This window comes from Artibeus jamaicensis, unplaced genomic scaffold (assembly GCF_021234435.1).
Source record: "Artibeus jamaicensis isolate MK-2021 breed Jamaican fruit bat unplaced genomic scaffold, CSHL_Jam_final scaffold_2693, whole genome shotgun sequence".
Lineage (NCBI taxonomy): Eukaryota > Metazoa > Chordata > Mammalia > Chiroptera > Phyllostomidae > Artibeus > Artibeus jamaicensis.
In genome coordinates, this window is record NW_026522033.1 from 671009 (window position 1) to 684623 (window position 13615).

Sequence of the window (13615 nt, forward strand, 5' to 3'; positions counted from 1 at the left end):
GGAACTCTTACTTTTTGCAACAGTACAGATGGACCTGGAGAGTATTATACTAAGTGAAATGAGCCAGTCAGAGAAAGACAAACACCATATAATCTTACTTATATGTGGAATCTAATCAACAAAATAGAAATAGACTCACAGGAACAGAGAACAGACTGACAGCTGTCAGAGGGGAGTAAGATGGGGGCTGGGTGAAAAGGGGAAAGGGATTAAGAAGAAAACTCATAGACACAGACAACGGTACGGTTATTACCCAAGAGAAGGGGGTGGGGGAGATAGAAGAGGGTAAAGGGGGGAATAAATGTTGATGGAAGACTTGGTGGTAAACACACAATACAATATATGGATGGTGTATTATAGAATTGTAAACCTGAAACCTATATAATTTTATTAACCAATATCACCCCAACAAATTCAGTCTTTAAAAAAGAGAAAATATGCCCTGGCTGGTGTGGTTCAGTGGATTGAGTGTAGGTCTGCGAACCAGAGGATCTCGGTTCGGTTCCTGGTCAGGGCACATGCCTGGGTTGCAGGCCAGTTCCCAGCACGGGACGCACTAGAGGCAACCATACATTGATGTTTCTCTCCCTCTCTCCTTCCCTGCTAAAGACAAATAAAATCTTTAAAAAAAAAAAAAAGAGAGAGAGAAAATAGCCCTGGCTGGTGTAGCTCAGTGGACTGAGTGCAGGCCTGTGAACCAAAGAATCGTGGTTCGATTCCCAGTCAGAGCACATGCCTGGGTTGCAGGCCAGTCCCAGTGGGGGACCCACGAGAGGCAACTATACATTGATATTTCTCTCCTTCTCTCCTTCCCTTTCCCTCTAAAGATAAATAAATAAAATATTTAAAAAGAAAATATATAAAGTTGCTGATCAGCCGACGCTAAAGGAGGGAGGTGATGGTGGATTTTCCAGAACACGGTGGTGTCGGGCACTGCCTGCCAGAGTCACCTCATCCCACATATATCCTTCAGCTACTTTGATCTGATGTGGTAAAAATAAGAAAACTGACTGCATTTATCAAGCGTTGGATTATCTCGGATTCTGCCCTCACCGCTCCCCTCCCCCACACTGCCAGCACCAGGTGCGGGTCGTTCTTGCTGTTCAGTGTACTGCAGGATGCAAAGCGGCTCCCCTGGCCTCCAGGGGTCCCTCAAAATTTGTTTTTTAATGTCCAAACATTTATCTTGATTACTGAGCTTTGGGTGCTGCTGCCCCTTTATTCTGAGCCGGAGCAGAGTGGCAGCCCCATTTCTAATAGAGAAGACACCCACAAATTTTAACTGTCCCCAGGTGGGAGGGGACCCTTATTTTGAGAGAGAGAAAGGGAAAGAGTGAAACATTGATTTGTTGTTCCACTTGTTGATGCATTCATTGATTAATTCTTATATGTGCCCTGACCGGGAATGGAACCAGCAACCTTGGCATATGGGGCCAATGCTCTAATCAGCTGAGCTACCGGGCCAGGCCAGAATTTCTAAACGTGTAAACATCTGATGAGTTCACTGGCTTGGTATTATTTAAACTGTTGTCTCTGCTTCACAAAGGGAAGAAATACATGACTTGTTTTTGTTCAGCTTATTGGCACTTCCCCACATGCATAAAGAAAAAAAAAATAAAACCTATGACTCGGCTAGATGTTTTATTATTCTTAAAGAGCAAGTTTGAGAGTTCACAGGGCTAGAGAAGGTCATGACCCCAGGTATCTTGGGTACTCAGCAGCATCAGCTGGTGCGTTGTTCACTTGTCCGAGGCGTGGCTCCAGGATACAGAATCAGGTGTGTATCGGCCTGTTCTCTGAAGAAGTATCCCTCCACCCCTGCACCTGGCCAGAGTCAGGAACCCTAAGATCCTCAGTAAACTTTCCCCAGCAAGACATGCTCAGCACACCACCCTATGAGGTAGTCAAGAGATTCTGTACACTTTACAGTTGGAGAAACAGAGGCTCAGAAAGGGGTCTGAAGGTGTACAAGGTCACACAGGGGACCACAAACTTGACCATGTCTGTCCAACCACTTATCCTGAACTGTGGCTCACATCAGAGGGAGCTGGCTCCTCCCTCAGTAGTTCCCAGTTTAAATTACCAAAACCAGCATCTAATAATGGGGCTCACCTGTGACAGCCAGCTACCTTGCCCCAGCCAGCCCCTGGGTCAAGTACCCCCACCTGTAGGTCAAGCCGCTGTGGCCAGAAAAGAAGGGCAAGGCTGCCACCTAGAGGGTGATGTGAACATGATAGCCAGCATTTCGCGGTCAATGCTGCCATCTAGTGGCGGTTGCTGGAATGGCAGTCAAGTTCCTTAATCGTTGGGCTTGGCCAATGCTGTCACCTTGAGGGTGCTAAGGACATAGCAGCCACGTTTCTCAACTTTGCATTTAGGTGTCGATACCGCCACCTAGAGGGTGTTGTGGGCATGGCAGTCAGCCTTGGTCTTGCAACTCCATCCTGAGCCCACCACACCTGCTCTCAGGTGATATGAGTTGTCCCCACACAGAGAACTCCTAGGACATCTCCAAGCCCACCAGGCGGGCACTTTCAGCCCAAAGCCTCTGGGCTACCTCCTCATCCTCAGCCTCGGGGGCCGGAGCCTTCTCTTTGAGTCCATCGAAGTACTTTCCAGAAACACCCTCAAGTTCCTCCGCCACAGCCAGGTAGGTGCTGGGCTGGGCCGCCAGCTCTGGGCTCTTGACCAGCAGCCAGAAGATAGGCCCTGCAATCAGCCCACAGAGCGTTCAGACCACATTCAGGGAGGATGATACAAAAAGCCCCCCTCCACCCCAGCACACAGAGCCCACGGAGGCTAGAGGTTGGCCTGGGACCCCAAAGAGCCCACCTCCAGACTTTTGCTATGGTGGTTCCCCCCACCAGAAAGTCCCTTCCCCAGCCCATCTCTCCAGAAACAGGAACCAGTCACAAAGCCACCTCCCTCAGGGAGCCTCCCTGGCTTTTTTTTTTCCTGGGAAAATGGAACCTCTCCTTCCTTTCCATCAGCCCCCCATACCCATCATACCTCATCTTACTTTACAATAACTTTTATTTATTAAATGCCTCAGCTCAAGATCCTTGAACACCTAGCACCCACTCAGTGAATGTTTTCCAAGATTACAAATGCTGGTTATAAAGTTCTAAGTGCCCTCGCCAGGTGGCTCAGTTGGTTAGAGCATCGTCCAGATACAACACAGTTGTGGGTTTGATCCCTGGTCAGGGCACATACAAGAAGCAACCAGTGAATGCATAAGTAAGCAGAACAACAAATCATCGATTGTTTCTCTCTCTCTTGCCCCTCCCTACTCCCCCTCCCCATCTCTCTCTCTCTCTCTCTCTCAAAAAAAAAAATCTGAGCTAGACATTGTGCTGGACCTCTTACAGGAGGTCTCATCTAATGCTCCCAGTGACACATGTATTTTTCTGGTTCTCCCTTTGCATGAGGACACTGAGGCTCAGAGAGGTGAAGTTGCTCTCCCAGGGTGGCCCAGCTAGTTCTGGGAGAAGCCGAAGTGACCCTGAACACAGACGACTCCAGGAATTGGCTCCATGCCCCGCGCCAAGAGACATGGGTTACACTGAGGCCAGCAGGAATAGACATAGAAAAGTGACCTGTCTTGGTAGCATACATGAGACAGAGGAGGGAGCAGTCTCTGAGAGTGATGTTAAGTTTATGTCAACTGGACTGGGCTAACGGACCACCAGAGACCTGGCAAAGCCTTATTTCTGGGTGTGTCTGAGAGGTGAGCATTTGAATCGATAGACTGAGTCAAGGAAACCCAGGTAGGCAGCATGCAGTCAGCTGAGGGCCAGACTAGAACAAAAAAGGTGAGAAAGGGTGAATTTGCTCTTTGCTTGAGCTGTGACATCTATCTCCTCCTGAGGTCAGACATGGGCACTTCCGGCTGGCAGACTCAGAGTGTGACTACACCACCCACCAGCTGTCCTGGGCCTCCAACATGCTGAGAGCAGATTGTAGGAATTCTCCATAAATTGTGAGCCAATCTCCCCTAACACATCTTTCTAAATACCTATATGTATATCCCACTGGTCCTAACTAATACCCCAAAGGACGTTCCCGGGCCTCAAGCAGGGAGGGCAGGGGTTCAGCAAGGGGCCCCAGGCCGGGAAGACACTTACCAAGTGTGAAGCTGGAGAAGGCAGATTTATGCATACCCGTGTGTCTGCCCAGCTCTGTCCTGGCCACACCAGGGTGCAAAGCATTAACGGTCACACCCGTACCTGGGGAGAGAAAGGAAGGATGGAGCAAGGGGGCTGGCGAGACAGACACCAGATTTACTCTTTACCAGGAAGCCTGACACTGTCCACTCTGAACTGGGGCTCCTCCATTTCCTGCTTTTGAACCCACACCAACCTCTTGCTCTGAAACCTCCACACCAGACGGTTTGATCTTGCAAGGAAGTTCTGTCACATGGCTACCCTGAGCAGGGCCTCGGAACCCGAGTGTGTGTCGAAATCACATGGAGTGCTTGGGAAACCCAGACCACTGGGCCCCACCCCCAGAGGGTCTGAAGCAGTGGGTCAGGGTGGGTCTGACAAGCTCCCAGGTGAGCTAACACCCCCTCCATGAGAAACAAGAGCAAAAGGGCAGACTTTTCAACATCACCATATGGATACTGAGGCCTGATCATTCTTTAACCCATTCACTGGAGATGCCAAGCTGTATCCCCAGCGTCTGTCCACTAGCTACAAGCAGCAACACCCACCCCCAAAGTGAGAGCCAAAAGTATCTCCAGATATTGCCCAATTTCCACTGGCCTGGAGCATCAGAGGCTTACATGCCAGTCCTGGGTGGGCAGAGAAAATGTGATTGATTAGTAATGTCTGCTTCAGGCACCAGTGGAGCCTGGTTGTGTGTGATTGATTAGTGATGCCTGCCTCAGGCACCAGAAAAGCTTAGTTATGTGTGTGTTGATTAGTGATGTCTGCTTCAGGCACCAGAGGGGAACCTGGTGGTGTGTCGTGCATTTGCTACTCTATCCTAGAGCCCATGCTTGACCTCCCATCAGCCCAGGGTACCAGCAGGACCGTTCCAGTCTCAGAGCCAAAGGAAAAACACAGCACACATGCACCTTGCAGCCGCCGGCTCAGCTCCTTGGTGAAGAGGATGAGGGCCAGCTTGCTCTGGCAGTAGGCTGCTTTGGTGTTATACTTCCTCTTCTCCCAGTTCAGGTCATCAAAGTCTATGTGCCCAGCGATGTGGGCCAAGGATGAGAGGTTGATGACCCGCGAAGGAGCTGAGGCCTTCAGCTTGTCCAGCAGTAAGTTTGTCAGAAGAAAGTGACCTGGACGAACAATGACAAGAAGATAACTGTCAAACTATGTGCTGAGAACATTACCGTATCTCACCCTCCCCATAACTCATGGTTCTCAACCATAAGCAATATGCTTCCCCCCTCCACTGCCCCCAGGGAACATCTGGCAATATCTGGAGACAATTTTGGTCATCACCACTGCAGAAAGTAAGGACACTACTGCCATCTAGTGAGTGGAGGCCAAAGATGCTGCTCAACATCCTACGACACACAGGACAGTCCCTACAACAAGGAATTAATTATCCAGCCCCAAATGTCAAGCCTTATGAGGTCAGCTAGAGAAGAGATTGCCTTCTCTACCTCCCAAAATCCTTTTCCCACTTCCTATACAGTAAGAGAATTCTTGCCTATGCCCAAGAAGTCCCAGTAAAAGACTACTTTTCCCAGACTCCTTTGCAACCAGCTTGGTCATGTGGCTGAGTCCCAGACAATAGATTGTGAATGATAGTAATGTGTGTTAAGGGTTGAGTTGTGTCTCCCCACTCCTCCCCCCCAAAAAATATGTTGAAGTCCAACCCTCCGTAACCTCAGAATGTGACCTTATTTACGGAGGGTCTTACGGAGAGAGGTAAGTTAAAGTAAGGTCATTAGGGTGGGCCCTGATTCAATATGTCCCATTGTCCCCTGGCCCTTAGTAAGAGAACTCCAGGCACATTCAGGGTAACAACAGATAGACTAACAGAGTGACTGAAGGACAGATAGACTGAAAGATGAACAAAGGGATATAAGGTCAAGAGACCGGTAGAGGATCCCAAAGACTTTCCAAGTGTCCACAAGGAAGAGGCACCTCCCTGAGCTGCTAGGTGACCCAACCAGTGGCCACACGGCCAACCTGGAGCGTGGAAAAGGACGCCCCCTCCCAGAGCCTGTGTCTGACCCACTAGGGACCCCGCTGATGCCCCAGGTGGGTGCCAACAACACACAGCCCACGGCCTCACCCAGGTAGTTCACTCCAAGCTGCATCTCGAAGCCATCCTCAGTGGTCCAGTGTGGGCACCGCATCACGGCTGCATTGTTGACCAGCACATGCACTTTCTCCTCCTCTGGAAGACAAGGGTCAGGGCAAGCATGTCAACCCCAGGCCTGTGCTGGGCTGAACAATGTCCCCAAATGTTCGTGTCTACCCAAAGCCTGTGCATGTGACCTTTCTTTGGAAACCAAGTCTTTACAGAAGTAATCAAGTACAGGTGAGGCCGCAGGGTGGGCCCTCATCCAACGTGACTGGTGTCTTCATAAGAAAGGGAAGTGTGGTCCCTGGCTGGCGTGGCTCAGTGGATTGAGCACCGACCTGCAAAAAGAATGGTCACCAGTTCGATACCCAGGCAGGGCACATGCCTGGGTTGCAGGCCAGTTCCCCAGTAGGGGGCGCACAAGAGGCAACCGACTGAACACACATCAGTGTTTCTCCCTTTCTCCCTCCCTTCTCCTCTCTCTAAAAAATAAATAAATAAAATCTTTTAGTATATGTGCTGCCGAAGTGAGCATTAAAACCTTTTTTTTAAGGGAAGTTTGGACACACACACACACAAGGAGACCCTGGTGTGATGATGGAAGGACCGTGGAGACGCAGCTACAAGCTGAGAGATGTCAGGATGGATGGTCACCACCAGAAGCTGGGGGGACCAGGGAGGATTCAACTCACACAGCCTTGCTGACCCCTGGTCTCAGACCTCTGGTCACCTGCTGGGCAGCTTGAACAACAGAAATCTACCATCCCCCAGTTCCGGAGGCTGGACGTCCAAGATCAAGGCATCTGGGGGCTGGTGTGCTCTGAGACCATGAGGCAGAATCTGTTCCCTGCCTCTACGCTTGGCGGGTAGACAGCGGTCTCGTTCCTGCGTCCTCACAGGGTCGTCCCTCTGTGAGTCTGTGTCCTGATCTCTGAAAGACACCAGTCAGACTGGGTCAGGGCCCACCCTAACGGCCTCATTTTCACTTGATGACCTCTGTAAAGACCTCATCTCTTAAGGTCACATCTGACCCATCTTTTTGGGGACGAGACATGAGCGAATCCATAACACTCCCAAAGCAGTTTTTAGGATCCCCAGAAATAACCAACTGGTCCCCTAGCACCTAATAAAGTCTCCATTTTGTTCCCTATTTGGGGGAATAGGGGTACAGTACAGCCATCAGGAACACAAGCTGGGGAGCCCATCAGCTCCTGGGTCTCCCAGCCTGCTTTCCTGATTTTATTTAACTCGGAGCCGGGTAAAGAGGAAAGGGCTTTCTCCAAGATCTGCAGACACCGTCACATGGGACAAAAATCAGGAGAACAGACATTCACGGCAGCCCCAGAAAGGCTGGAAGACAAACAGCCAACCTGTCAGAACCACGCAATGAAACAAAATGTTGCCACGAGCAAAGAAATACAATGTAGCCACAAGAACAAGGAAGTTCTACCTGCAAGCCTGAAAGAAAGAACCAGGGGGAAAGAGCTGGGGCAGCACCAGGTGTGCAACAGGCTCAGTCTGCCCCCAAAGACCAAGGGGCGGCCATACTCCTACCTGTGTAATAAAGGCATAAAATGTGGGACACGCAGGCATTGCGCACATGAGGAAGGTGGCCAGGAGCCGGGGTCAGGCACGGCAGGGAGACACTCAGCTGCCTCCCCTTTTGTACTTTCTGAACAATTAATACAGTCGACGTTATTCCTACTCAAAAAAATTAATATGTGAACAGTTCTCAGGATGCCGAGCGTGAAGTGAAATGAATGAGTCACCAATCAAGGTGACAAGTGCAGAAAAACTCAAGCCTGATCCTTGGATTTGCAAAAAGAAACACCCAGCAAACTTGGCACTGTGCCCGTGGGTCCCCCGATGGTGGAGGGATGGTCGCAGCCATGCCCGGGTGACCCTTGGAGGTGCAGCCTGAATCTGACTCATCTGGGTGCCCCTGGCATCACCCGTGACAGAAAGCCTCGGGAACAATGGACGATGAATCAGTGTCTCTGGCCTGTTTGCCTCTTTTGCCTGAAGGTTTTTTTTTTTGGGGGGGGGAGAGGAACATCAATGTGTGGTTGCCTCTTACACGCCCCCTACTGGGGCCTGGCCAGCAACCCAGGCATGTGCCCTGACTGGGAATCAAACCAGTGACCCTTTGGTTGGTAGTCCAGTGCTCAATCCACTGAGCCACACCAGTCAGAGGTGAACCAAGCCTGGTTTAATTCCAGGCTCCTCAGAGCCTGGCCACCTGAGACCTCACCCCACACAGCCAGCACCCTCCCTCCTACCTTCAATGATTTTCGCAGCGAACTCTCGGATGGACTTCAGAGAGGCCAGGTCCAGGTGGCGTGCGTTGACCCGGTGATTCAGGGTCTCCCCTCGAATGTCCTTTGCCGCCGCCTCACACTTCTCCATGTCTCGACAGGCCAGGATGATGTTGCCTCCTGGAAGCCCAGGATAGGAAAAAAAAATTTTTTTTTTTAAAGATCCACTCCTAAGTATGTATATACCCAATACAAATGAAAACATTAGCCCTCACAAAAATGCGGACACACATGTTCACAGAAGCACTATTCGCAACAGCCCAGAGGTGGAAACAACCCAAGTGTCCATCAATGGACGAACGGATAAACAACATACGCTGTGTCCATACAGTGGAATATTACATGGCCATGAAAAAGGAAGGAACAGATAAACAACACAATGTGTCCCTACAGTGGAATATTACGCAGCCATGAAAAAGGAAGGAAGCCCTGACACCTGCTGCAACACAGAACATGATGCTGAAGGAAAGAAGCCACACAGCAAGGGACACATTCCATATGATTCCATTTCTATGAAATGTCCAGAACAGGCAAATCTACGGAAGGAAGATTCGTGGTTTTCTACAGAAGGGTGGGGAATAGGGGGGAGAATAAGGGAAGCGAGGTTCCACTTTGGGGTGATAAACATGTTCCAATTGAAAGTGGCAACAGTTACACGACTGTGAACATGCTAAAAATCCTTGAAGTGTATACTTTGAACAGATGAAATGAAATCTCAATACATCTGTAAAAATAGGTGGTTGTGGGTTTCTTTATTTTTATTTTTTTAGAGTTAATTTATTTGTTTTTAGAGAAAGGGGAAGGGAGGCAGACAGGGAGGGAGAAAAACTTCAATGTGTGGTTGCCTCTCATGCGCCCCCTACTGGGGACCTGGCCCGCAACCCAGGCATGTGCCTTGACTGGGAATCAAACCAGCAACTCTTTGGTTCGAAGGCTAGCGCTCAATCCGCTGAGCCACACCAGTCAAGGCAGGGGGGGTTTTGTTTTTGTTTTTTTTAATTAGACAAGCAAGAACAGAAAACAGGGACTGAGGACCATGCGGATCTGTGTGGCTTATCCCGCCTGCAGGGGACCCAGCTGTGTTCTACGCATCTCCCTGCCCCCTCACATGACTCAGAACAGACTCACTGGCCCCCACAATCTGTATATCCTCCTAGTGACAGGAGGGTCCCCAGGACGGCAATGGGTGTATCTGCCAATTTCTCTTCTCACCTTCCCCAGGGAGAAGCACGTGTGAGAACCTCACGTGGCTGGGGGCTGTCCATCACTGTCCCCCACCACGCTGACCGCAGGGGTGGACGCACAGCTCAGGCCTGGGTCCCCATCGGGGACCCGTTCCCCTAGCCACCACCACTCAGCAAGCCCAGAGAAAGCTCCTGCTGTCCTCTGGGCCTCTCACCAGCCCAGGCCTTCCAGCCACTGAGGCCAAAATCCCTCGCTCTGCCCTTTCTCACACCTGACCCCCCCAGAACACCCTGTTCATCCGAACTTCAAAAGTGACCCTCAAGCAATGAGGAGAGCCCATGGAATTCCTCCAAAATTCCATTTGGACCTTGAGAAAAACACTGAAACATCCCAAATCCAAGGGCACCTGGAAGAGCCTGAAGCCAGGCCTTGACCTTGACCCTGACCTCCGACCCAGGCCCCAAGCCAACCGCTAGGACTGAGTCCACCCACAGCAGGAGAGACTGAGGCCAGCACAGAGAAGAAAACAAAACCTGGCCCCCACTGAGACTCTGAACACCCCCACCCTCTCCCAGGGCTTAGGGCTTACCTGAGACTGATGTAATATTGAGTATCTGCTGTCTTTGGGGGGAAAAAAGGGGGGGTGAAGCCCCATGTTTTCTGCTTGAGGCTCAGGGTGTGAGTTGGGTTCCTGCCGCTGGGAATGAAGAGAATCAAACAGCCTGACATCCCTGGAAAAGAACCTTCCAGCCTCACACCCTGAGCCTCAAACAGAGAACACAGGGCTTCCCCTCTTTTATTTTTCCCCAAAGACAGCAGACATTCAATATTACATTAGTCTCAGGTGTTCAGCATAGTGGTTAGACGTGTGTATACCTTACGAAGTGATCCCTCCCAGAAAGCCTAGTGCCCACCTGACACCACACCTGGTTATCACACTATTATTGACTATATTCCTTCTGCTGGACTTTACATCCCTGTGACTGTTCTGTAACTGCCCAATTGTGCTGCTCAGTCCCTTCCCCTCTCCCCCCGCAGCCCCCCACACTCCTGCCACTGAGACCCTCACCCCTCCGGGCCAGCTCCAAGGCGGTCTGCTTCCCAATACCAGTGTTGGCCCCCGTCACGATGACCGTCTTCCCCTGAATGGTGGCCTTGCTTGGACAGATCCCGCCGCCGACATAGTCCCTGAAGGTGAGAAACAGCGCGGTCAGTTCCGTCTGTCTGTCCCCTCACCACGGGTGGCCCCCTCAGCTTCGATCCTGGGCAAATGACCCCTCCGAGCTCGTGTTCCCCCAGCTGAAAGAAGGAAATAACATTGCGTGAACTCCATAAAGCCGTTGTCACCTTGCAGGTGGAGGGTGGAGCGCAGCCTGGTGTGCAGAAGCCTCCAGGCTGTGACAAGAGTCATTTTATGAAGACACACTGTATTCGCTTCCTGTGGCTGCTGTAACAGATGGTTAAAACCAGCCAAGTGTGGTCTCCTCCAGTTCTGCCAGCCAGGCTCCCCAAATGGGTCTCACGGGGCTAAAATCCAGGCACCAGGCTGTATTCTTTCTCAGGGGTCTTGGGCAGTGTCCAGTCCTCTTCCCCCTTCCTCCTCTTCAAGATTCTGACCCTGACTCTCCTGCCTCCCTTCTCTCACAAGGACCCCTGTGATGTAAGTCACAAGGATCACCCAAGGTCATCTCCCATCTCGAGGTCCCTAACTCAGTGTCATCTGGTTCTGAGTGTTAGGATGTACACGACCTTGGGGGCCGTGAATATGCTATTAGATCCATAATACTCAGAGGCCAAAAACTGGACATGACCCCGTGTCACCCAGAGGGGACTGGCCAAATAGACAATGCCACCTCTACACACGAGGAGAGCACTGTCCGATATCACAGCCACCGGCCACCTGAGGCTGTTTAATTTAAGTGAATTACAAATAAAGCGCAAGGCCCTTGGCCAGGTAGCTCAGTTGGTTGGAGCATCATCCCAAAAAGCCAAGGTTTCAGGTCCACTCCCCAGTTAGGGCACAAACAAGAATCGATCAATGATGCCCTGGCTGGTGTAGCTCAGTGGATTGAGTGCGGGCCTGCAAACCAGAGGATTGCGGTTCGATTCCCAGTCAGGGCACATGCCTGGGTTGCAGGCCAGGTCCCAGCAAGGGATGCATAAGAGGCAACCACACATTGATATTTGTCCCTCTCTCCTACCCTTCCCCTCTAAAGATAAATAAACAAAATCTTAAAAGAAAAAAGAATCAATCGATGAACACATCAATAAGTGGAACAATAAATCAATTTCTCTCTCTCTCTCTTTCTCCCTCCCTCCCCTTTATCTCTCTCTCTTAAAAAAATAAATTAAAAAATTTTAATACATAAATAAATAAATAGCCATACTCCCCACCCACCAGGCACTTGGTTTTTGTTTTTGTTTTTCATTTTTATTACATTGTCTAGCTTTTTCAGAATTGAAAGTCAACAGTATGAATAAAAACAAAAACAGTGGCCAGTGAATGTTATTATAGTCATTTTATATTATTTATTCCATTTTCTAGAGCTTTCCATTAAAAAAGCTAGTTCATATTTCAGAGCAGTAGTTTAATAAATTAATACATATAAAGAACAAGGTACCGGCCAAGTAGGTGAAAAAGACGGTATCAGATCAGAAGGAACGAGTTCAACATGAAGTCTCATCATAGAGCAGATAAATAAACCCAAAGGTAATTATTCAAACAGACTGACAGTCTATCCTCCATGCTCTTTGAAAAAATAACAATAATTCAACTCCAATTACTTTCTGGTTGAACTCCCAGTCAGTCTCTTTTCTTGTATAACGAATAAAATTACATGTGGCTAATCCTTTTTTTTTAATCGTTGTGACAACACTTTGCATATTGTTAACTATAAGCATAATGTAAGCACACCCTTGGTGCTCAGTAGCCACATGTGACCCTATGCAAAGCACGAACAAAAGCACTTCCATCAACACAGAAAGTTCTACCGAACAGCGCTACTGTAGATTATTTGCTAGCTGGGTTTTTTTTTTTTTTTTTTTTTAAGTGAACTCACCTAGGAAAGACAAAAACTTTGTCTACATCCCGTGCATTACGAGCTTTTCATTTGCCGAGCTGGACAATTCTATTTGTTTCTGTAATTTCTGATAAGAAATTAGGGCATATATTTCCTTGCTCCCGGGCCAGCTGGGGACACAGGGGAACTGCTCATTAAATATTTGCTGAATGAATTAATTCATCACTTAAAAGGCCGAAAGCAACTAGATCAAAATGTTTACAAGGGCCCGGAACCGCCCCTTCCTCGGGGTGACCTTGGAGGTGACCTGCCATCGCGGGGCTCAGGTTCGTCCTCACGTTCTCTGGGGTGAGCTGGTGGGCGAAGGGTTGGTGGTCTCCACCCGGCCTTCCCTCCCTTGGCTGCCGATGGAGGCCATCACATACTCACCGGAGCAGCACAGCGCCACCCACCGCCGTGCCCAGCAGCGACGCCGGCAAGAGATAGCGGTTCATGACGGGCCGGAGCTGGAACCAGCGCGAGCTCGCCCGCAGATCAGCCGCCCCAGTAGCTCCAAGGAGCCGGGGGCCTGAGATCCACGTGGGGAAGGGCAATAGCGGCTAAAACTGGCGGCTTCCTGAAAGGGGCGGGGCGGGACACGGACGAGGGCGGGGCTTTCAGGATGGGACCTATGGGGATGGGCCGTGAGCGTTACTACTTCTGGGAATGGTAGTTTACGGGGCTGGGGGCGTGGCCAAGGCTGTGGATAGTGATTTGGGCGGGGCCGACGCGCTGTTGGAATTACGTCACACTCGTTCTCCTTCGAGTTCTGGGCAACCAAGTCCT

General features: G+C 50.2%; 1 protein-coding gene across 3 annotated transcripts; it reads right to left on the minus strand.

Annotated features, from left to right (window-relative positions):
* Positions 1 to 1624: 1624 nt before the first annotated feature.
* Positions 1625 to 13400, minus strand: RDH13 (retinol dehydrogenase 13). 3 transcript variants are annotated; one of them, XM_037159837.2, is made up of 7 exons: positions 13220 to 13400; positions 10840 to 10958; positions 8550 to 8705; positions 6259 to 6363; positions 5078 to 5290; positions 4125 to 4226; positions 1625 to 2709 (listed from the first exon to the last, which is right to left on the minus strand). In XM_037159837.2, exons 1-7 carry the CDS (start codon positions 13282 to 13284, stop codon positions 2501 to 2503), a joined length of 969 nt encoding a protein of 322 aa, XP_037015732.2. In that variant the 5' UTR covers positions 13285 to 13400; the 3' UTR covers positions 1625 to 2500. The 3 variants fall into 3 exon arrangements, with proteins under 3 accessions (XP_037015732.2, XP_053512747.1, XP_053512746.1); XM_053656771.1 differs by lacking the exon at positions 1625 to 2709 and adding an exon at positions 3324 to 3798; XM_053656772.1 differs by lacking the exon at positions 10840 to 10958 and having other exon boundaries at positions 13220 to 13296.
* Positions 13401 to 13615: the final 215 nt, after the last annotated feature.